Genomic DNA, 23,357 nt, shown 5'->3' with positions numbered 1-23,357 from the left:
TTCCAAACAGAAATCAAACCGGAGTGTGTGCCCCACACACTGTCACCTTGTGTCCTGCCTGGGATGTGTGTACCTAGTAAAGAGGGTCTGTATAAAGGCTGGTTGCTAATTTTGGTGTAATAGTTACCCTTTTCCTGCATGAGGACCTCTTCCCTCCCTCCTCTCACCAACTCCTGTTGGCTGTTTCCAGTAGACACAGTCACACACACTAGGCTGTCTGAGATCTGTGAAGTGCATATTGAGTGCCTACTGTTTACAGGGGACAAGTATAAAGGGTCCCTAGTCCAAGGGGCCAATAGCATGGCTGCAACAAAAGTGTAAGCCTTTCTAAAAGTAGAAATGGGTTAGAGATGTGGCTAGCTGGAAGAATGCTTGCCTAGCATGCACAAGGCCCCATGGCCAATGTCCAGCAGCACATAATCTGGGTGTGGTTGTGCATTCCTATAATCCTAGGAGTCAGGAAGTAGAGGAAAATATAGCAAGAGTTCAGAGGTCATACTCAAGTCTACAGTGAGCTCAAGTCCAGCCTGGGATACATGAGACACTGCCCCCTCAAATATATGTATGTCAACAAGCAAGCTGAGTCCTGCTTTTGGTGTAATAGCTGCCCCTTTCTCACATCTTACCAACTCCTATTGCTTAAAGATGCTTAAAAGCAGTTTATCCTGTATCCTATGGAGTATCTTCAATGTACTCCCACGACACACACACACACACACACACACACACACACACACACTCCAACACATGTATAACACACACACAATATACATGCATCACACACATACCATATACACACATACATCACATACACACACGATATACATACATGTATCACACATATTCCTCTCTTATATACACATACGTGCATAACACAAACACCACACATACATTCTCTCTCTCTCTCTCTCTCTCTCTCTCTCTCTCTCTCTCTCTCTCTCTCTCTCTCTCTCCCTCTCCCTCTCCCTCTCCCTCTCCCTCTCCCTCTCCCTCTCCCTCTCCCTCTCCCCCTCTCTCTCCCCCATACACACATTATGCATGAGAACTTCAAAGCAAAGTCCATTCTAGATTTCTGGGCAACAGTGATACCTAAGGAACAAAGAATACCCATATCAGTGTAGCATCCAAGTCCAGGGATCATAGGCCATGAGTGATCAGCTAAACAGAAGGGTGGTCCCTGGGCTGGAGGATCAAGAAGGCTCCCTGGAGAGAAGAGTTTTGAACTGAGCCAAGGCATGCAGGAAGCCTGGTGACCCATAGAACCCAGAGGCAAGAACCTGCAAACAGACGGCAGAGCAGGCTGCGACCCACACTGACAATGCAGCTTTTGTTGGGCTGAGGTTGAAACAAGAGAACTGGGACTCAGGCAGGGCAATTGCACTTGATCTTGGCACAGGCTCTGTGCTCAAGGGATCTGAGGGTGAGGCCCTGTTGGTGGCTAGCTCTGTGGCCTTGGGGGCATTGATGACCCTTTCAGAGCCTCCCCATTCTCAAGTGTTTAGGAAGAAAGAAACTATAACTGCCCAACTCGACTGTGGCAACAAGTTAGCCCCAAGGCGCAAGCTGATTCTGACGGGTTTACCAGCTCCAAGTACTGCTCTGAGTGCGCACTGGAGAACTAAACCCTACACAGGTACAGGGATTGGAGGCAAGGCTGTAGAGCAGAGACCAACTCGTCTGTGCTGTATCCCAGAATGCCCTGGGCCTGCTTGCTGTTGTCTGGCCAGCCACAGTGAGTCTCGGGTCCCCACCTTACTGCCTGAAGGGTGCGGAACATGGAGAAAGAGCTAAAGCCATGCCCATCCCAGAGGACGTGACTCCAGCAAAGGAAGAACTGCACAGGGCTTGGCCCTAAGCCTGCCATGAAGACCCTAGCCACTCTCCCTGTCCCCCAAGCTGTGGCTCCCCAGTGTAGACAGCCCTGACTCGGCTCGGCTCAAGACAGATGTCTGGGAGTCATCAAGGTCACCCTCATCCTGACACTCTTCTGCAGGCTGCACACCTGCCTGCAGCTTCTGCCAGGGTGTTGTATTGGCTAGTTGTCTGTTACTGTGACAAAATACCTGACCCCAAAACAAACAAACTTGAGGAAGAAGGTTTTTGTTTTGACTCACGGTTTGAGGGTCCCTTGTTGGCTGTAAGAGGGAGGCACCTTGTGTCTGAGGCCAAGAAGCAGCTCACTCTAGCTTTTCTTATTCAGAAAATCCTATCAGGTTTACAATGAAGATTAACCATTGCGTGGTGGGTAGGTTTTGAATCTCAACTTGCCTTTAGTGACTACCCCGCCTAGCATAGCCAGTGACTGGCCCCGAGGCTAGGGGCACTTGGAGCAACAGGCACCCGTCCCTGTGCTCAATCATTTTTCTCCACAGAGGCCTTGTCTCTGATAGTAAAGAACTTGCCTCCACTCAGGGTGCTGCTCTTCCAGGGCTCCAAAACATACAGATAGGCAGTCCAGAGAACCCCTGAGGCCATCGGCCCATCCCCCATTGGATTCTACTTGTAGCCAGGCTTAGCCCTCAGAGAAAGGGATACAAGCTGTGCCTCACCGTCTCTCTTGCTGCGTTCAGAACCTCAAGGGGCTTGGGTCTAGCCACAGGACAGCATCCAAGGCCAGGACCCTGGTACTAAGGAAGGACGTCATGACCCAGGCTAAGGGCTTAGGCACACAGGACAGGAAGAGGAGGCACAGGCTGCAACACAGTCTTAACACAACCAGGCAACCGTCTGTGCCACTGTCCTGCTATGTCCTTGGGTGTGTGAGCATTTGTGTCTGGGTTCAAGGTTGACTTTGGATTTATGGCAGAAAAACATTTTCATGAAGCAAATTATTTGAACATTTATTCACTTAAGGGAGTGGGGTGCACTGGTCTGCATCTGTAAGTCAGAGGACAACTTTGGGGAGTCGGCTCTCTCCTTCCATGATAGAGGTTCCAAGAACTGAACTCAGAGGGCCTGGAGTGATGGCTCAGTGGCTAAGAGCATTGTCTGCTCTAACAGGGGTTCTGAGTTCAGTTCCCAGCAACCACATGAGCCTGAGTGGAGGCAGGCTCATAGACATCTGTAATGTGATTTAATGCCCTCTTCTGGCTTGCGCATATACAGCAATGTTTACTGGCTCTGCCATCTTTCCGGTCAAACTGGGAAACTCTGAATGCAAGGGGAGAACATACAGAGAGCTCAGACCTCCTGTCATGGGTTCTGTAGAACCACAGGCAGTCTTGGGATGTCCCCAGAGCTGTGGTTTGTCTCTGTTTGTGCCAGTCTCCCAGAATCCTGACTAGTCCCACTGGTAGATCTGCAGGCTGTAAGGTCTATAGGATGCAAGATCCACAGACCAGCATTTGGTCAGCAGGCCTTCAAAGCCTCACATCCTATCCGGAGACATGGATATAGAAACATGCTCAATATGTGCCCCAGAGATGCTAAGCATAGACAGAAGATGGCTCCTTCCCAGCTAGGTCCATGAGGCTGCCTGGGCAGACTGACCTCAGCAGCCTGCTATTAGACCGTAGATGAAGACAGAAAAGGATGCCGCAGGAAGCAGGTGACCTCTGTGGAAACTGTGGCAGCGGTTAGGATCCACTTATCTCAGAAAGGCTAGATAAACCTTCAGTGCCCCCAGATCCAAGATTCTTCAGTGCCTACCACTGTGCCTCATGTTCCAGTGTACCATGCCCCACAACCCAGGGGCCAGCAAGAGGCCTTGGTCTCCCCAGCATTTGTCTGGGTAATTTCTTCACCTTTGCCAGGCTATATTTCTATAATATAGAAAGCAGAGAAGAAAGAACTTTTTTTTTTTTGGTCCTGTGTGACAGTTGAGATGCAAATAGATGGTTGGGATGCAGATGTGGGGGTGAGAACAGGAAGAAATGAACACAGAAGTCAGCCTTGGTGGAGACCCATCTCTGATTCAAATGAAAGGCTGCTGCAGCTTTGCTTTCAGCACCTCTGCAATTTCTAGTGACAACCTCCCACCTCCCATCCCCACCCCCCCACCTTCTACCCCCAGTGCCATGGTAGATAAGCAGAGAGGTATCTGTTCATTTCCAGCCACAGGCTTTCTCAAGGACAGTCCTCTCTGGGCTAGCCTGGGCTAACCTGCAGCCTCAGGCCTCTCCCTCAGCTGAAGGCTCCTTGGAAGCTAGCAATTGTGCTTAAACGAGCCACTCTTCTACATAGATTGCAGGAAGCTGACTGTGTGGGTGTCCTCCTCCGGACAGTCAGCTACCCCCACCTTCCTGCTTTACCTAGTCCATCTGGATGCTGGCTCACCTGCTTTGCTCTTTTGCCGGGCCTTACCAGTTGACCCATGTGGAAAGTGACAGCAGCCCACACCTAGCCACTTTCTCCAGTTTTTCCAAAGGACCCTTAGCCCTCCAGCCCTCTTTTTTTTTTTTTTGGTCTGCATGAGGTTTTTGTTTTGTTTTGTTTTGTTTTGTTTTGTTTTGTTTTTACCAGACAGGGTCTCTCTGTGTTAGCCTTGGCTGTCCTGGACTCGCTGAGTTTTTATTTTTATGTTTGAGACAGAGCCTTGCTATGTCACTGTCACTCACCTGGCCTAGAACCAATGATCCTCCTGCCTCTGCTTTTCAGGGGCTAGATCTATAGGAGTAGGTGCGTGTTCCTCCAAGCCACACCAGAGCTCCTACAACACAATTCTGCCATTCTGTGGACAGTGCCCTCAGGACCTTGCCAGACCCAGCAGGCCCTGAGTCACATACATCTTAGTCCCACTGACTTATTTGCTACTCTTTGCCGGAACAAAACACCGGATTAAAACAGCTTAATGAAGGTTTATCATGGCTCACTATTGCAGGAGACAGTCCATGGGGCAGGGAAGTGATGGTGGCGGGAGCCTCAGGTGGTGCTTGCAGTCAGGAAGCAGAACGGTATGAATGCTGGTGTTCAGCTTCTCTTCATTCAGTCCAAGACGTAGGTCTGTAGGATAATGATGCCCACAATGTGTGTGTGTGTGTGTGTGTGTGTGTGTGTGTGTGTGTGTGTGTGTGAGAATCCACAAACTTCCTCACAGACATGCCCAGAAGCTTGTCTCCTAGTTGGTTCTAGACCCTGTCATGTTGACAGTGCTAACCACCACAAAGACAGAAATCTGTGACTTAAAGTGGGACCAGTTGCTGGGATGTCACTCACAGGTATGACACTTGCCCAGTCTACGCAGCACCTTGGCTCTGCTCTTCACTTGGGGTGTGATCCCATCTGTGCCTCGTGTCCACCTCTGGGACCCATGAGTTGGGACATGCAGTCTTTATCCTCAAGTTTTGGGTTGGGGAGATCGCTCAGTGGATAACGTGCGTACAGGGCAAGCATAAAGACTTGGCTTCCGATTCCCAGCACTCACATGGTGGCTCACAGCTATCTGTGACTCCAGTTCCAAGGGATTTGGCGCCCTCTTCTGGCCTCCTCAGGCAGAGGAGACACGGTGCATATATTTTACATGCAGGCAAAATACTCATACACATAAAATAAAAATTGTTTAAAAATCTTTAAAACAAAACAAAAATGCCAGGCATAGTGGCACACTCCAGTTCCTAGGGAGACAGAGGCAGGCAGATCTCTGAGTTCAAGGCCAGCCTGGTCTACAAAGAGAGTTCCAGGACAGCCAGGGCTGCTACACAGAGAAACCCTACCTAGGAAACAAAACGAAAACAAAATCCCACACCCCGAAGCATACCCTTGTTATCCTAGTGCTGAAGAGGCAGAGATGGGAGGATCCTGAGCTCTATGTAGTCCAGCCTAGAAAAATCAGTGTGGTTCAGGGTCAGTGAGAAACTCTGACTAAAAATAAGTCAAACAGCAATTGAAGAAGATAACCCCGCATCAACCTATGGCCTCCACGCACATGTGCACATGAAGACATGTGTGCATGGCCATACACACACACACAAACACACGCACACGCACACACACACACAGGTACATCCTTGTGTCTTATTTTTCCCCCTGAGGCAATCTTACACCAGGAAGCTGAACTTGAGATCTCAGGCATGTCCCATCATACCCGGCTCCAATCCTATAAACTATCAAGGACTGAGAGGAGCCAGTGTGGAGGCTTCCGATGCCCCAAATCATATACCTTCCTACCTGGGCCCTCTATGGCTCCCCCCAAGCCCCTCCCAGGCAACCCCCGCCTTTCTACATTTGGTGCCATCCAAAGCACCTCACACAGATCAAAACAAGGTCCCTGAAGCAGAGGGGTCCTTCTAACCCTGCCTCAGCCCTTTTGCCTCTGGGTGACCTCACAGTGACCTTAGGTACCTCATGGAACTGCTAAGTCAGAACATGGCCTGCCCCATCACAAACCCTCTAGCCCATTGGGTAGTCCTAGGATGTACTGATTGCCCTGATCAGAAAAGACAGATTCAGAGAAGTTAAGGGACTTGCCCAAGGTCACACAGCAAAGGGATTGTAGTTGGGATGGAATTTGACCTTGAACTCCCAATCCTGGATTTCTTCTTATCTGTGCCTCGGGGCTCCCTATTTGGAGATTTGGCTGTCCATCCTTCCCGGCCCCTCTTCCCCTAACTCAGCTGCGGTCCACCTCTACACTTCTGCTGGGGAGATGTGATGAAGCTGCAGAATAGAAGTGAGGATAAAAATTCAGTCACAGGGTCTGGGCTGGAACATCCTGTGTGACCAGTTCAAATACTTGGCTTCACAGAGCAGTGGGTCCTCCCAGCTCCTGCACGGCTGGCAGGAGAGGCTGAGGGAAGACAAGGGACCTGTGCCAGACAGGTGACCAGGGACACATCTGGCAAGAATGTATTCTTATTTCAGGCAAATGATAACGATTAATTTGTTTGAAGAACATACATGGGAGGAAAAAGAGGCCAAATTACCTGTCTCCCCAAGGAAAAGACATCACCACCATATAATAAGAGAAAATGGATGGCAGGGAGGAGAATATTCCAGAATGCTGGGCTGGTAAGGGATTGAGGGGGGGCATGAATGAGGCAGAGATGGTTTTTCTGTTAATCTCAGGCTTATGTTTATTCATCACCATGATTTTCCATTCCACGTGTGTTCTAGGCCTGTCAGAGAACCACAGTGCAATCTTGTATTTATTTATATTTCTTGCCCATTTGTTCCTGTTAATGGGTTTGCCGAGGCCTTGTCTCTCTGCAACCTCCCTGCACAGCACTGTGAAAGGTGTGCTCTTGCTGTGGGATTCCTTTGGCGCCTCCGGGAGGCTGTCTTCCAGTGCAGGAGTTTCTATGCTATAGGGGCAGGCAGCCCACTGGCCCTCTAAGGGACCTAGACCCAAGGTGAGGAGAAGCCTGTGTGTTTTTTTTCTCACTAACGTGAGCACCACCCTCTCTTTAGTTATGGGTCTGGATGCAATGGCTATCTGTGACTTTGACTTCAAGAAAAACCTCTGATATCTTTATATCATTTGACTGGAGTTCCAGAAATCTCAAATTCCTATTTACACCTGACCCTGCTTTGAAATCACAGCACATGGCAGGGAGCCCTAACTCTAAATATCCTTGCCACATGGATTCTAAAGCACATGTATGACTGCAAATGACTTTAAAATACTTGGATAATTGTCTCAAAACAGTCAGTTGACTTGGTGTCTCCTGTATTTTATTTTATGCAATTAAAAGCATTCTGAGAGCGTGGGGACAGTGGCTTCATTGCTTGGGCACCTGCCTAGCATGCATGAAGCTCTGGGTTCCACCCTCAATACCACATAGACCAGGTGACATTGTAGTGCAGGCCTGTAGTCCTGCAAGGAGATCAGAAAGTTCCAGATCATAGAGACTACATAGGGAGTTTGGAGTCAGCCTGGGATCCTGTCAAAGAAAAAAAAAATCTTAGGAAATCAATAGGTTTCAGCAGGCATAAAACAAAAACAAAAACCAGATAAGCAAGCCAGGAGGTGATGGCAGACAGCTTTAATCTCAGCACTTGGGAGGCAGAGGCACGCAGATCTCTGTGAATTTGAGACCAGCATACTCTACAGAGTGAGTTCCAGGACAGCCAGGGCCATACAGCGAGCCCCTGTCTCAAATACCAAACAAACAAAAAAGGCAAGCAATGCCCTGCTTCACTGTGAGTTCCTGTCTTCACTACTTGCAGCCTTCCCGCCTCCCCCCCTCTAGCTCTCCCATCCCTATTCCTACCAGGGTTTTTGTTTCTTTTGTCGAAGCAGACTCTCTCAGGTTTGAGTCCAGTCAGTACCCTAAGCCACATCCCTCTGCACACCTGGGTGGAACCAAGACCCCCTTGGTCCCTGTCACACATTCCACTGAGTATACCTCACTCAGACCTCTGTTCCTCTGGGCCTTGTAGGATAGTGTCTCCGCAACATGTAGTTTGTTTGTAGTGGACACAGGAGGGACATACCTTTCCCCTTTGGAAAGTAGCTGCAGCTTCTCTGAATTCAATGGCTTGAGACGCTTTTTAAGAAACCAAACTCTGAGCAGAGAAAAGGAGTGTGAGGCCAGGCTGCCAGTGGTAGAGCTAAGCTGTCTCTGTACTCCCTGTGAGTGTGTAGCTACATATTGGCTACATCCCTGCCCCCCCCACACACACACACACAACCCCCACAACAGTTCTAGGCAAATAACTAAGATGTAGCTGAAAACTACCACAAAATGAGAAAGAAGTGGGAGGTGACACCTCCAGTCCCCACCTCCAGCTATGAGAAAGAGCAGGAAGGAGGCCTCTGGTCGAGGGAGAAACCAAGGCAGCGACATCTGCTTACATGGTCCCTCCCCCAAGACTGAGGCCTGCCAGGAGGATATCCTTACAAAGCCTATCAATTCGAGAAGGGCTGCCGCAGGACCAGGATGCCCCCATCTGCATTTCCCATTAATTTCTCCCCAGTTGCCTTTGCGGAGGCTCTTCTTGCTGCGCTTGGGATTATTGGGACTTTTCTGGCTTTGGCAGCATCCTTGCATCCCACCGTGTGTGATTCCTCCCAGCTCGCAAAGCTCCAGCCTCCCTGAGGACCGGAGGGTGGCCTGGTGTGACTCAGATACCTCCTCACTTAGTGTCATTGCAGATGTAATTAGCATGTGATTTGCACAGGGCCCCTGCCTGGTGGAAGCAGGGATGAGTGGTAAACCCATTTGAAAGCCCTGGTGTCAGAGAGTGTTCCTGGACCCTGCCTTAACCCACCCAAGTTTCCTGAGCTACGGGCGGGCTCCAGCTTTCATGTTGGGTCTGCACATATGGTCATAGGTACAGAGGTGCTAGGAAGAAGGAAGGGAGGGAGGGAGGGAGGGCGGAAGGAAGGAAGGAAGGCAAGCAGGCTGACAGGCAAGCAGGCAGGCTCAAGGCAATAGACTGAAGATCAGGCGTAACTAGGCTTTGAGAGATTCCCACAATGCACTTGGCTGTGGGTTACAGAAAGGGAACTGTTATTCAGATACCCCTCCATTGGCCTCCCTGTGAGTATGTTATGATTCCCAGAAGAGCTGGGACAGGCAGAGGGAGGTATGTTGCACAGGTGAGGAGCACCTGCCACCTTCCACAGCACTGCACCCACCCGGGACGAAAATGAGGGCTCTCTAGTGATCGTCCCTGAAAGTGCCAGCTGCCAGTCGGATTGAATTAGGTTTCACAGGCTTTTTTTCCTTTTTCCTTTTTTCAATACATGGAATTCACCAGCAAATTACTCTTAAAGAGGGAAAATCAATCATTTGGAGCAGAGATAAGCTGAAGGCAAGGCAGCCTCGGATTGATCCCATCTGTGCAGGCGTGTGTGGAATTCGATGGATAACCTGGGGCGGCGGGGAGAGAAGTGTGGGGTGTGCACAGGGGAGAAGAGGAGGAGGAGGAGAAATGTAGGGAAAGGGTCTCCATCCATCTGGACTAGACTAGCACGGGGCTCGCACACCTTCTCGTGGAGACGAGACACTTCTGGTTTGTTATAGTCACCTCCTCCCTGTGTTCCTACATGGCAGAAAGGGGAAGGCAAGGGTAGCCCTGGGGTTTCTCTTATAAGTGCCATCAAGAGCTGGCATCGCATTCAGGAAGATTCCACTCACATGCCCAAGTCACCTCCCCGAGGCCCACCCACCTTTGAGATTAGGGTTTTAACGTGTGCGTGGGCTAGCGGGGGGAGGCGACCCTAAGTGTCTAGAGTTTCGGACAGGATGTGAAGGGAGGATGAGGGAAGGGACACAGGGGGACAGAGAATGGGGAGGAGAAAATCAGAGGGTGGGAGGACATCAGGTAGTTCGTGAGTGCATGAGAGAAGCCATCAAACATGAGTACCACGTTACAGACTGGGAAACCGAGTCACAAAGAAGGGATCTTGCCCAATCCATACTACAATGGGTGATAGCGCTAAAGAAATCACATTCTCAGCCTCAGGCCTGGCTGCTTGGCAGCCCAAACCTGAGGAGGCAGGTCTTGGGGTGAGAGAAGAGCCAGCAGCAGGGCCCTAGCCTTGGTTCTGTGCTGAGAGAAGGGAACCCTCTGAGCTGCTGGGGGCCAGACAGACGTAGAACTCAAGAAAGGGCAGTGGGATCCAACTCTGACCATGGGAGACAGTTACCCCTGTGATCCCCAAGGGGAGATGGGGACAGAGCTGGTGACCTCCACGGGATCCTCTACTGACTTCCAGATGGGCAGCCTGGGTGTAGTGGGTGTACGGCAGTGGCCTGGGGCAGCAGGGACAGAAACCTAGCGTTCTTTAGGTACGGGGTGGGAGGGATACGTGGCTGCCTCTAAGGGAAAATGTGAGAGGGTCTCCTCCCTGCCAAGGCCACTTCACCGTGTCTGATTGGGATTAATTAAGTGGAAGGATGGACAAAGGGGTGATAAAGAACACATCTTGTCAGCTTTGATTTTCTGCCACTCAATAGCATGGATGGGCTCAACAAAAATGCAAGAGAGTGGAGCCTGGCAGTCCCTGCTGAGGGTGGGAGTGGGATGGTCCCCCGCCCCCACCCCCTACACACATCCCCTCCTCCTGCAGGTCCTCCTCTGCCTGCCCCTCCCATCCCTGGCCAAGGTCTCACTCAGGAGTGCCTCCCTTCCCACCCCTTGTCAACTAGAACATTGGAGATGGTTGTCCAAGATGGTGGCTGTTTGGGCAACTACCCAGATCTCACAGTTTGCCCTCAGTAGTCTGTTAGGTAGACAGCACCCCAACACACACTCCATTTTGCAGGTGAGGAAATCAGATCTCACAGAAGAAAAACCATTTGTGTAAAACTGCAAAACTGAAGAGGAGGATGCCTGCGGTACCTGGGATGCCTGGGTCTGGGCTCAGGTCTGACTCTTTAGGGTGCTTTTGTTTTGTTTATGGTGTATGTGTGTGTATAGAGGCACATATATGGAAGCCAGAGGTTAACCTCAGGTGACTTCCTCTCCATCTTATTTATTGACACAGACTCTCTTGTTATTTGCTATGCTGGCTGGCCAGCAAGCCCCCAGAATCCTTCTGTCTATCTCTCTCTCTCTTTGCCACCCCAGTATGGACATTACAAGTGCACTCTGCACCTGGCATTTACATGGCTCACCGAGCCGTCTCCCCAGCCACTAAGCTATGGTGTTCCCAATTGGATTTGTGGTCTCAGGACTCTACTGTAGCAAGTCTGAGTAGACAGCAGTTCTAAAGAGCATGGCACCAATTCTGGGCACCCTCTCTGTACCCCAATTCCTTATCCCGGGTCTCAGCACAAGTTAAAGCGCTCTCACCATCCCATGGAGCTCCCGGGAGTTGCTTGTCTCCGGGAAGGAGACACAGTTCACAGGTGAGAAAGGGCAGGCTCCAAAATGGAGAAGGCGAGGACCGGAGGTAGAAACCAGGAAGGAAAAAGAAGAGTTTTATTAGCATCCTTTGTCAGAAATAAGACATGGTCTTGGTGTTTTTAGGCCAGGAATGGTAGAAGGGGGTTTTGAATTTAGGCACTAATTTTTTTAGTTTCAGAATTGAATCTCTAGATCTTTATAGTAAAAGTGGTGAAATTTTTCCCCAATTACTAGTATTACTTCTTTAAAATAGGGAGCATTATACTAGTCTGGATTGGGAACCTGTTGAGGTCAATAAAGGGAAATCCTTTTCCTGTAACAGAAAAGCCAAGGTTCCAGGGAGACTGAGCCTCATTTCCGGCGTCACGCCACCAGGCCACTGGCCTGGCACTGTCAAGGACCAACAGCAGAGAGCAAAGAATGCGCTGTGTCACCATAGCAGAGCATGTGAGCTTGGGCTGAGGGACTGGGATGCAGGCTTCAGGCCCTCAGGGAGGGCAGGGCATGGGTAGGGAAGTGCACTGAGACCTTTTTCACTCTGGGAGCCAGGGATGGAGGATGCTCAACAGACCTGCCTTACTGAGGAAGCAAAAGACCAGGCCAACCTCACCCCACCCACCGCAGGTCCCCTGTCCCTCTCCTGTGGGAACACTCAAAAACCAGCATATGCAGAGGGCCCAATGCATCAGAACCCCCTCCCTACCCCCACCCCACAAAGAACTGAAGCTAGCACTTGGCCAGAAGACCAGTGTGACAGATTCCTGGACCCAGTCAGTTCCTCACACAGGCTTAGTGGCAAGGAGCAAGGGCAGGGCCTGCCCTGACCACCCCTGGTGGCCCTCCCCTTCTGGAGGCTGAGGGTGAGGGGTGAGGTTGGCTGGCAGCTGGCTGATAAGGAACTGCCCTCTGCAGGGGGCAGAAAGGCTCTAGTCACCAAGAGCAATGGGGAGGAGGGAAAGAAGCCAGCAGGGAGCCAGGATGAATTCAGTGTGTAGGGCCCCCTCCTAGAAGATATGTAAAAGCAAGCTTTGGAGAGGTCTCCAGCCAGCAGCCCCTGGCTTCCCAGCCTTGGGAGCCAGCTGCCGCGCCTCTTAGAGACCACAGCCCCACCCATCAACCTCCTGATCATCTCACGCAGAGTAGAATTTAATCCCCTGCCCCCCAGGCTCCTCTCTGCACACACCGGGTTCCCTTTTGATGTCCTTTTTATCTCCCTTTCCAACAAAATCACCCCTTAACAGGTCTGGAAATGCCCCCTGCCACCTCCAGCAGCAGGATGGCAGCCCGAAAGAGGGACAAGAGACAAGAGGAGGCCCAGCTCGCCAGGGAGGGAGGACAAGCCACCCTTTCTTTGCCACTTGTGGCATGGGAAAGGGGACAGCCGTGCCGTGCCCCATGTCAGCTTAGAGCAGGACATCTGAGGGTGGAGGTTGGAAACTTAGACTGCAAAACGACAGGACAGACCAGAGTTCGAATCCTTCCTTCATGGCCGTATATTGAATAGCTCAGGTCCTCTCCAGCTAAAGGGGCTGGACAAACACTGATGTCACACAGGTGTGTGTCACACATGATGGGACAAAAAGTTGGAAGCTGGTGAGCCAAACGGCTCCCAAGCCAGGGCTGTGGTTAAGGAGTTTTACACAAACTCAGCAAACAAGGTGGGTTTTCTCTCACAGACCTTCATCCCAGCACATGAGAGTTCCCAGCTTGGGCCTGGCAGGAACTGGCCTTCTGGAAGGAACAGGCTGAGTATATGAGGGCTGGTCAGAAATGATTGGCAGGTGGCAAACTTTGGAACAGTACACAGAGTCCTGACAACTGAGGGGTCAGACCTGAGGCCCTGGGGGTAGATCCAGGAGTAGACAAGCCTTAGTATCTGAGACCCACAGAGGTCTTATCAAGAGGCCAGAGAAGGGACTGGAAAGATGGCCAAGTTAATAAAGTGCCTGCCACAAATGCATGAGGACTGGAATTTGATCCCCATGCTCCCACATAAAACCCAGGTTTGGTAGCCTGTGGTTAAAATGATTGTGATGCTGGAAAAGTAGAGACAGTACCCTGGGGCTCCCCGGCCAGCCAGCCTCACTAACCTAGGCACACTGGTGAGCCCCAGATCCTAGTGAGACCTGAGATGGAACTTTGACCTCCACATGCATGCACGCACATGCATGGACCCACACCTGCACATGCACATGCATGCTCTAAAACGGGGGGCAGGCTAGGGAGCTGCCCCCAAGGCCTTACCCAAACGCTGTGCTGTGCAAAGCTCATGCTGTCCTTCTAAGAGGCTCTTTAGTTCCCATGACCGGCCTCAGCAGCTGGGCACCCCATCGCTGTGGGCTTTCTGCAACTGCCTCTGCTCCTCTGTCCCATCTTACAGAGGACTCATATTAATGCTCAAGCTTGCTTCTCTCTTAGTTGCCTGTTCCCAGTGGCTCTCGCTTGTTGCCATTCACTGAGATAACCTGCAGGCCTGTTACGACAGGGTGCTGGGACCCACTGCAGAGTCTCTGGTTTAATCAACACGGGAGTAAAGAGACCCACACATGTGCCTTCCTAGCCAGCCCCAAAGTGATGATGCTAGGGACGCTGTGGAGTACCGGTCACCATGCTCTGCGAAAGCCACTCCTGGGTATGGAAAGGAGACTGATCCTGGATGTGGACAACCCCGTCCCGTACCTCAGAGTCCTAGACGGAATAAAAACAGAACAAAAAAGGGAACTGAGGATGTAGCTCAGTTGCTAGAGTACCAAGCGCAACTAGCACAAAGCCCTGGGTTCGAGCCCCAGCACTGAATAAATGAGACATGGTGGCCCATACCTGTAAGCCCAGATTTGGGGAGGTAGAAGCAGGAGGATCAGGCCATCCTCAGCTACATAGCAAGTTGAACACCAGCCCGAGATACAAAAGACCCTGGTTTGAGGCTGTGGGGCAGGACAAAGAACAGAAACAGCTGAGCTGGGCATGGTGGGACATGCCTTTAATCCCAGCCCTCAGGAGGCAGAGGCAGGCAGAATCGCTGTGAGTTCGAGGCCAGCCTGGTCTACAAAGCAAGCCCAGCACAGCCAAGGCTAACACAGAGAGACCCTGTCTCAGAAGAAGGGGGAGGAGGAGGAGGAAGGAGGAAGAAGGAGGAGGAGGAAGATGGAGAAGGAAGAAGAAGAAGAAGAAGAAGAAGAAGAAGAAGAAGAAGAAGAAGAAGAAGAAGAAGAAGAAGTCACAAACAACAACACAAAACAGAACAGAAACAGCTGTCTTGGACATTTTCTCTCTGCTCCTTGGCTGCCAAGAAGTGAGCGACTCTGCTCCCCAAACCCTCCCTGCTATGATGGGCTAAAGCTTCTAAAACTGTAAGACATAATAAAGTGTGCCTCCCTCAAGTTGTTTCCATCGGGCATTTTGTCATAGCAACATGAAGCCTTTCGCGCCTGGTAATGATATTGCTGACCGTGGGGCCAGCATGTTCCTTACTGTCCCCAGGCACTGCGATGGGGGAAACCTTGTATCAGAATCCTACTCTCTTTGCCCTGTGGGGCAGGACACACTGGCCTGGAACCTGGGCCTGGACTCTTTACCCTCTCACCTTCCAGGTACCCTGAGTAGCTCACCCAGGCTCCCTGAACTAAATGTCTCGTGGTGGGGTGTTCACTGCCACCATGCCCCGCTGCCATGGGGAATAAGATGTTAGGGAGAATTACTGAGCCTGCTGCCTTCTTACAGATGTATGTGTCAGAGGCTCCCAGCATTCCAGAGTGACCACAGAGGTGACTGATGATGCAGCAGGGGTTTTAGAAGTAGGACTTGAGGACATGGCCCCTCACCTCACAGCTCACTCTAGCGTCACTAGGCTGGAGGAGAACACAGAGAGGGCCATGCATGGCCCTCCTGTGACCTCACTTTTCCTGCATTGCCCCAGGCTCGTGTTCCACTCTCCTCTCTCCTCCAGCACCCTGACCTCAGCTGTGGTCTCTGAGGCCTCAGGGCTGGGTCCCTGTACCACAGGCTAGATCCCGGGATCCTTTCCAGCCCCTCTCCTTTACCCTGACCAGCAATTCACTGTCTTCTCTCTCTGTTTCCTTCTTTCCCTCCTGTGTGGCTTTCCCTCTGGCTACTCCTTGTCGTCACCTTCTTGACTGATGGTTTCCACTCACAGAATTTGGTAAGCAAGGCTTGTAAAGGGCTGGGGGTGGAGGTGGGGGTGGGGAGCATCACAGAGAACCTTCCTCTGCCCCAGCAGGCCACAGCCCAGACACCGCCACCTTCTCTCTCAGGCCTGTGAGTGCTGTGGTCAAGAGGCCAGGGTTCAGGAGAGGGAAGCATTGGTGTCCCCTGCTTAGAACTGTCACACTCCATTGCCTTTGGCTATTAGTGTCCTTTCGGGCATTTAATTGGTCCCCTCCACTGGTGGAATGGATCCTACCAGAAAGACCCTAAAATTCCGCAACTGAAGATGCCCAGAGTAGCACTGTCCATACAGTTGTTTCCAGGAAGCTGTTCTAGGCTGAAGGCTCTGGGGTAGCCCCCACAACCTGCCATGACCCCAGAATAGGCTAAAAGGGGTTGACAGTGCTTGGGACCTCCCCCCAATATTCTGTTCACAGTCCCTATTCCAGGGACAGGCACAGTTTACCCTAGCTCTAAGATCACATGGACATAAGTGCCTCACCTTGCTAGTCCAGTGAGGTACCCACCTACTGGGCTCCAAGGGGCTTAGGTGCCCAGCCTCTGGCTTCTGCACTTCCTCTGAATTCCTGCCCTAGCAGGAGGGACTGGGTCAGCTCTGCATTAAAAGACTCCTGGGGCCAGAGATGCCTGGTGGTCCCCTCTTGCCATGAAGAGCTTACGGAAGGGGGCTCCCCCAAATCCCAGGTATATGATTACACTGCAGCCCCTATGTTCAACCACAAGAGGCCTGTCCATTTGGGCAGAGCATTAGATGGATGGGTTACATAGGAGCCAGAGGCTTACCTCAGGTTGGCAATCACTGAACATCTGTAGCCAGGACCAGAGAGACATTCCTGAGGGACTGTACACCCCATGGAGAAGAATTCCTCATGAAGCAGGAAAGGCCAGATTCAGACAGCAGACCCCACCTCCACTGTCAGCCTTGGCTCCAGCCCATGAGCTGAGCTGAGATCACGTGATTTTTTGAGCCCTGCCCGCTACCCCCATGAACCCTCTTGTCTAGTATGTATAAGGCCAGAAAGAAAGGTGACCAGGGTAAAACATTGAAATAGAAGAAAAGGCTGAACGCTGAACGCCAAAGCAATGGACTAGAACTGCTGATGCAGTCCCAGTATGCATGTCTGGGGTGCAAGACACACAGTAGTGTTCTTTGTCACCCAGATTCCTGGGTTCATTCTGTATCGTGCATAGCAGCCCAGTGTTCTCCCTGACACATTTTTCCTGTCCTCTCCGGTCCCAGCCCATTGTAGCTACCTTATTATTTTTTTTCTTTCACTACATTCCACTTTTTCCCTCTCCCTTCATCTTCCCCTGGGTCTTTTCTTTTTTCTTTTCTTTTCTTTTCTTTCTTTTTTTTTTTTTTTTTTACTTTACATTATATTTATTTAGTGTGTGATGGAGAGGCCTGCATGTGCCGCAACATGCATGTGGAAGTCAGAAAACAACTTGCAGGAGTCAGTTCTCTCGTCTTATTATGTGGGTCCTGGGGGATTGAACTCATGTCTTCAGGCTTGGTAGCAAGCCTACTTACTCTCTGAGCATTGAGCCATCTCTCCACTTCTCCCCTTGGGTTTTAAGGCTGGCAGATTCCTCGGCTCCTTTGACATACCTCAGTTGAGGAAAGACCAGAAGGTGGGAAATGAACTAGTCATGGAGAGGGACACTTAGTATGTGACAGGGTGACAGAAAGAACCAAAGGAGACTCCCTGAGCCCTAGAGGTGGAGATGGAGCTGGTCATCATTATCCAAGGGGAAGGCAGGACTCAGAGAGGTGGGCAGGAAGACCCTCCCCAGCCCATGCCTCCTCCACTGCACTCCAAAGCAGTGTTGCTGGCCTCACCCTCTACTGCCCAGCCTGGCTCTAGCCCGCCATCTTCTGCATCCTTCCTGACTGGCTTCTTCACTCTTCACCCAGGGTCTGAACAGCATGTTTGAGGTGTACCTGGTGGGAAACAACTCCCATCACTTCATCATCTCCCCAACTTCCGTCCAAGGAAAAGCAGACATCCGCATCCGAGTGGCAATCCCCCTGGACTATGAGACTGTGGACCGCTATGACTTTGATGTAAGCCCCCTTCAGCATCTCCATGGACCACCTGGGGAGGTTGAGGGGGGAGTCTGGGGAGGGTGGAGGAGCATCATCTCCTAAGTCCTACCTCCCAGCTCGTCTCATCTCCCTAGGAGTCTGTCTCAGAAAAGCAACCGAGATGGCAGGTTCTAAACCCTCAAGGAGGACAAGGATATGTCTAGGAATAGGGAGGAGTTCACCAGACCCACCTTTGGTATCCCTGTGGCCCGTTCTGGGCCATCCCACTCTCCAGCACCCCTCCCCCCCTGAAGAAGGCCCTGTGAAGGGCCTCATAGAACACAGTGAGCTTGGGCCTTGTCTCTAGCATAGAGAGGTTTTATGGGCGACAGCAAAGGCTCCGGAGACACGTGGACCCTCATGCAGCCCTACTCTGCTCCCTTAGCTCTTTGCCAACGAGAGTGTACCCGACCACGTGGGCTATGCCAAGGTCAAGATTACCCTCATCAATGAAAATGACAACCGGCCCATCTTCAGCCAGCCGCTCTACAACGTCAGCCTATACGAGAACATCACCGTGGGGACCTCTGTGCTGACAGTCCTGGTAAGTCCCCTTGTCCACAGGGGCCATAAGCTCTTGGATATTCCCAGGGACACTGAGCATCTGGGTTTCAGGTGTCCTAGGTGTAGAGCCTGTTGCCTGGTGAATGACAGTGTCCAGGCTCTCCTTAAAACAGGGAAAATGGACGCCTGTGGGGCACTAATGTGGATGGAGACTTCGGTTTTCTTTCTTTTCTCTGAAAAGCATGCATCCCAGATGGTCCAGGAGCCCTAGCAACCCCATCTAATCAGTGTGCTGGGTGTTGGCCATCTCTAAGAATGACCCTCCCTTTCTGAGTATAGCAAACTCCTTGAAGCTGCCCAGGGAGCCGCTGATGCCTTTGCCCTTTAACAAGCTCCCATCCCCACCTGCAGTTACTATAGGTATGCCAATTGACGGCAAGAGGCAGAAATCCTTATGGTTCAAGCAAGAAAGTATTAGCTCATGTAACTTGATGGCAGAAGTGAATTCAGGCATGGCTGTATCCAGCTGTTCCTATAAACCATAAGCTGTTATGAGCAGCCAGCTCAGCTCCCCGCCATCACCACCACCACCAGTGGTTGAGGACACACACCTCCAGACTTCTTACCAGTTTGTCAATGGTAGTGTGGGGGGCAGGGGACAGGGGATGTAATTTCTTCAGTAGCTCCAACCAGTAGCCCAGATCTGATGTCAGCACATTTGTCTTGGTACCAACTGTCAGGATTCTGACATGGAAGCTATAGGTCACACTTCCCTTAGTGGATCTAGGCCTTATGGGTTGGTTCTCTTCACATTATATGGGCTGACAATACAAAGGGGGCATCTATTATAAATTTGAATTGGCCACTGAGCGGATGAGTATGGTAGATGCTGCTATATAATAAGTTCAGGGTCTGACCTCTCGATAAATGTTAAGTTACCACATCCCTAATCCTGTGCAAGAGAGGCCCATGGAGGCCTTGCTACCAATTCTGGCTCCAAGCTGACATTGCCTGCCATCGAAGGCCCCCACCCTCAAGTGTGTTTACTCTGCAGACAGATGGTCTGGAGCAACACTGAGCCCCCAGGCCTTTCCATCTGACAGTTATTAATATTTCAAACAGATGTTTAGCTAGTCAGGCCGTCAGATGGAAGCCATGAGTCGGCTGTGGCTGTTCTATGGATCCACTGCTTCCCAGCCCAGGGCTCCCCAGCCTTCACCACAGTACCTCAGCAATATATCACCCGTTGCCTTAGGCTCATGGACCCTCCTCCAGCCTCCTAGGCCCCAACCCAACAACATGAACAAAAGGCTTCAGCCTCCTGGACTCAAAGGGACTGTGTCTCTCACACACCATGGAATGTCAAGGGGAAAAGGTGGCAAGCAGTCTGTGATAAAGGAACCAGGTGAGGATAGTGGCCATGTCCTCAGGTCAAAGACCATGTGTGGAGGTCCAGACTTGGTGGTATCAGGGCGGGCACTTGTCCCTGTAGTCCTTCCTGGGAGCAGAATTCTGTTTGCATTTGACATTCCTGTAGATGAGCACTTTTCAACCTTCCTAATGCTGTGACCCTTTAATACAGTTCCTCATGTTATTGGTGACCTCCCTCCCCCACTATAAAATTATTCTGTGGCTACTTCATAACTGTAATTTGCTGCTGTTATAAATCATAATGTAAATATCTGACATGCAGGGTATCTGATATAGGATCCCCATGAAAGGGCCATCCAACCTCCAAAAGGGTCCCCACCCACAGCTTCAGAACCACTGCTGTAGATTGTGGGAGGGTTTGGAACTGAGTAGGGTTGAGGTTGACAGTATTGGCAGTAGGAGTTGCCCAGTCTATCAGTCTCTGGGGAAAGTGAGTTAAGCCCTTCAAGCTGATATATCCTGAGCCTGCCGCAGACCTACCTAGCCCCATCTCCCAGTCCCACTTACTCGTCCCCCGCTGCCTTTCTTGGGGCCGCTGAGGGTCTTCTGCACATTGGCTGCCAGAACCGGCCAGCCACCGCCTTCTTGCTTCCCACTCCAGCCTCTCCAGCTCCCTCTCATCCCCCACCCCCACTGTCTGTGGAACTGGGAAGCTGTGGGGGCTTTCTGACCAGGTGATAAGCTGTGGCTCTCAGTCTCTGTCCCTCCAAGCTTGCACTCATGGTCTCCCTTCGTCTGCAAAGTGGGCACGGCGCCCATAGTTAGAGACAGAAGACAGAAATGCAGCTGTGTGTGGCTCCCGCTATCATTACCTCTGTATCACCTGAGGTGCTGCCTAGTTCCTGGCAGGTGCAGGTTCGCTGACCACACCCCACATTGCCCCCTCATTAGCCTCCCAGCTCCAGGCCTCACATTCATGCCCCATCCTTATAGTCTTCTAGCCACCTGGCTATGTTGGCCGGTCTACCCTTTAGATCTAGGCCCTCCTTTTTTTTTTTTTTGCCTTGTCTGCCCCCAGAAGGGGCCACAGGTACAGCTGCCTGCTCAGAGACTGTGAAATTCCTTCTCCCTGACCTTTTCCACAGTGTTATTAAAATGTTTCATGGGCAGTTGTGTCAGGAAAAAAAATTACAAAGAAAAAGGAAGATGGTTTAATTTGCACCACAGGCTGAGTAGAGCCTGCTGTATGGGGCTTGACCAATCCTCCCGCTCTGCCACGGCCCTGTTTCTGTGGTTGGTCACCTGTGCTGGGGAAGTGATGGTGTGACGGTGGCCAGGGAAAGCTGGCTGCCACGACCAATCTGGGCATCCTCGCTGGATGGGAAGAGCTGGACCTCCCATTGCTCTGCTGGCTGGGTTTTTGTAGCCCAGGCTTAGAGGTCTATAGAGCCCAGGGCTCTTCACTGCGGAGAAAGGGAGTAAGGACCCAGAGGTCAAAGTATGACCTTGAGACCAGTTCTGGTTGCTTGCTCAGGTCATCTCTCAGGAATGCTACCCTGCTCAGCGCATCACCTGTGAAACAAAGAAAGTGGGTTGAGTGTGGCTGGGCACACTTGTTCTGGGTACAAGGAGTGATAGGGATGCCTAGGATGGCTCCTGAGGACCAAGACCTATGTCCCTGGTCATTTACTGCCACCGTGGCAATAATCCTGCCCCAGATGCATAGCTGAGGCCCCACTGTAATCCACGCATAGTGTGGCCATCATTTCCTACCTGTTAAGAATCTTCTATCATTGTCATTCTCCAGATGAGGAAACTAAGGCTGAGCATGGATTAAGTGGCTTGCTTGGGGTGCTAGAACTACTAGGCAGCCTCAGATCATGAGCAGAGGCTAGCCACAGAGGGACTGTGCTAGACCGTTGAGTCCTGGCAGCATCCAGAGCTGCAGACAGAGTGGAGCCAGAGAGGACTCTTCAGGTCCCAGAAAATGGGGTGCAGGGTCACCCCAGGTAGCCCCTCAAACCTCAGACACCATCTGGAGAACTTCTACCCCCAACCCAGGACCAGAGCAGAGACAATCAGGGAGGCATGGGACTGTGCCCAGGGAAACAGGAACCTCAGCATGGCCCAAAACGGTCTATGTAAGAAAAGACTCCTGGGACAGGGTATGGCAGGGTATCAGAAGGGCCTGGTAGGGTTTAGGGGTGCCACAGGATGATAGGAGAGATGGAGGGTGAATGCAACCATTTGTCCATTCAACAGATCTTTGTTGACTGCTTGATACATTCTAGGCACATGGCCTGAGTACAGTGTGTGGGGGTCCAGTCCTCAGAGTTCGCACTGCCCTGGAAGAAACTGACACAGGAAAAAATAGTGTCTTTATGTTCAGTCAGACTTTCCATGATGGAAGTCAGATCAACATTAGAAATGGATACAGGGTACTTGCCCTTGGTTAGAGTCAAGGGATACTCTGAGGAGGTGGCACTGAAATAGACATTAGCAGATGAGCAAGGGGAGAGGAGAGAGTGAGAGCAGCATGTGCAAAGGACCAGTTGCCACAGTATGGTAAGAGGTGTGGTGTGCAGGGGCCTGAGGTCCTGGTTCTTGGAGGTGAGAGTCCTCAGATGTCTCTCTTTGTTGCAAATTGGCATCCACTCCAGTATGCCCATTGGACTGATGTTCAGATAGTGTGGCCACTCTATATCAGACCACCTCCACGCCTCACCACTTCTCTGTGGGAGGCATTTGGGAAACAACGGTGCAGTTTGAGGAGCCAGCCTGGCTGCAGCAGCTTGGAGACAAGCCTTTTTAACTAACTGTCTGTGTGTGGTGTTTCCTGGTAGGGTAGGGGAAGGGAGCTGGGGATAAACAGTGTCTGGGAGGCAATCCATCCCTGGGCCAGGCCCAGATGACAGTGTAGGTGCCTCTGCCTGCTACAGGGTTTGGAGGCAGCAGACGGTGAAGCAGGCAAAGTGAAAGCAGGCAGTTCAGTGAGCACAAGATGGCCCTGACTGGGAGGGTCACTATAGCTCAGTCCAGGGTGGAGTGCCACCTCCCAGCTATAGGCAGACTGACCTCAAGGAGGCAAGGGCAGGCTCCTGTCCCACCCTGTCTCCCAGTACACTCAGATGAGGCTACTGTGATCTCTATCTAGGTCATAAGTCACCAAATAGGACCTAGAATTCTGCATTTCCTGTGGCTAGCCACTTTCTCTGGGACTCAGTTCCCTTTCCTACACAGTGAGAAAGTGGGGCCACCTTGGCAGCCAGGGTGGTGACATGGGTGTGAATGGTAGAGGGTGTACATAGCGTGCCTTCTATTATGATTGGTCAATCTGCCAACCCTGAGAGCTGAGGGCAAGCCTAGGTCTACCATGAAGGACTTGGTAGTCACAAGCCATGAGACCTCAGTTTCCTCCTCTGAGGCCTGGGGTGCTTTGCTACCATCCTACTGGAGAGTATGGTTGTGAGGGTGAATG

General features: G+C 51.4%; 1 protein-coding gene across 1 annotated transcript in view; it reads left to right on the top strand.

Annotated features, from left to right (window-relative positions):
* Window positions 1–23,357, top strand: part of CDH23 (cadherin related 23) — a 382,149-nt gene that overhangs the window by 197,460 nt on the left and 161,332 nt on the right. Inside the window, exons 12-13 of the mRNA XM_084751804.1 lie at window positions 17,834–17,983; window positions 18,390–18,548. Of these exons, the coding sequence (XP_084607930.1) occupies window positions 17,834–17,983; window positions 18,390–18,548 (309 nt within the window). The remainder of the gene's footprint in view (window positions 1–17,833; window positions 17,984–18,389; window positions 18,549–23,357) is intronic.

The sequence above is a fragment of the Acomys minous genome (assembly GCF_964271855.1).
Source record: "Acomys minous genome assembly, chromosome: 13".
Taxonomy (NCBI): domain Eukaryota; kingdom Metazoa; phylum Chordata; class Mammalia; order Rodentia; family Muridae; genus Acomys; species Acomys minous.
The sequence above is the reverse complement of the archived record's forward strand: the minus strand, read 5'-3'. Positions and strand labels throughout refer to the sequence as shown.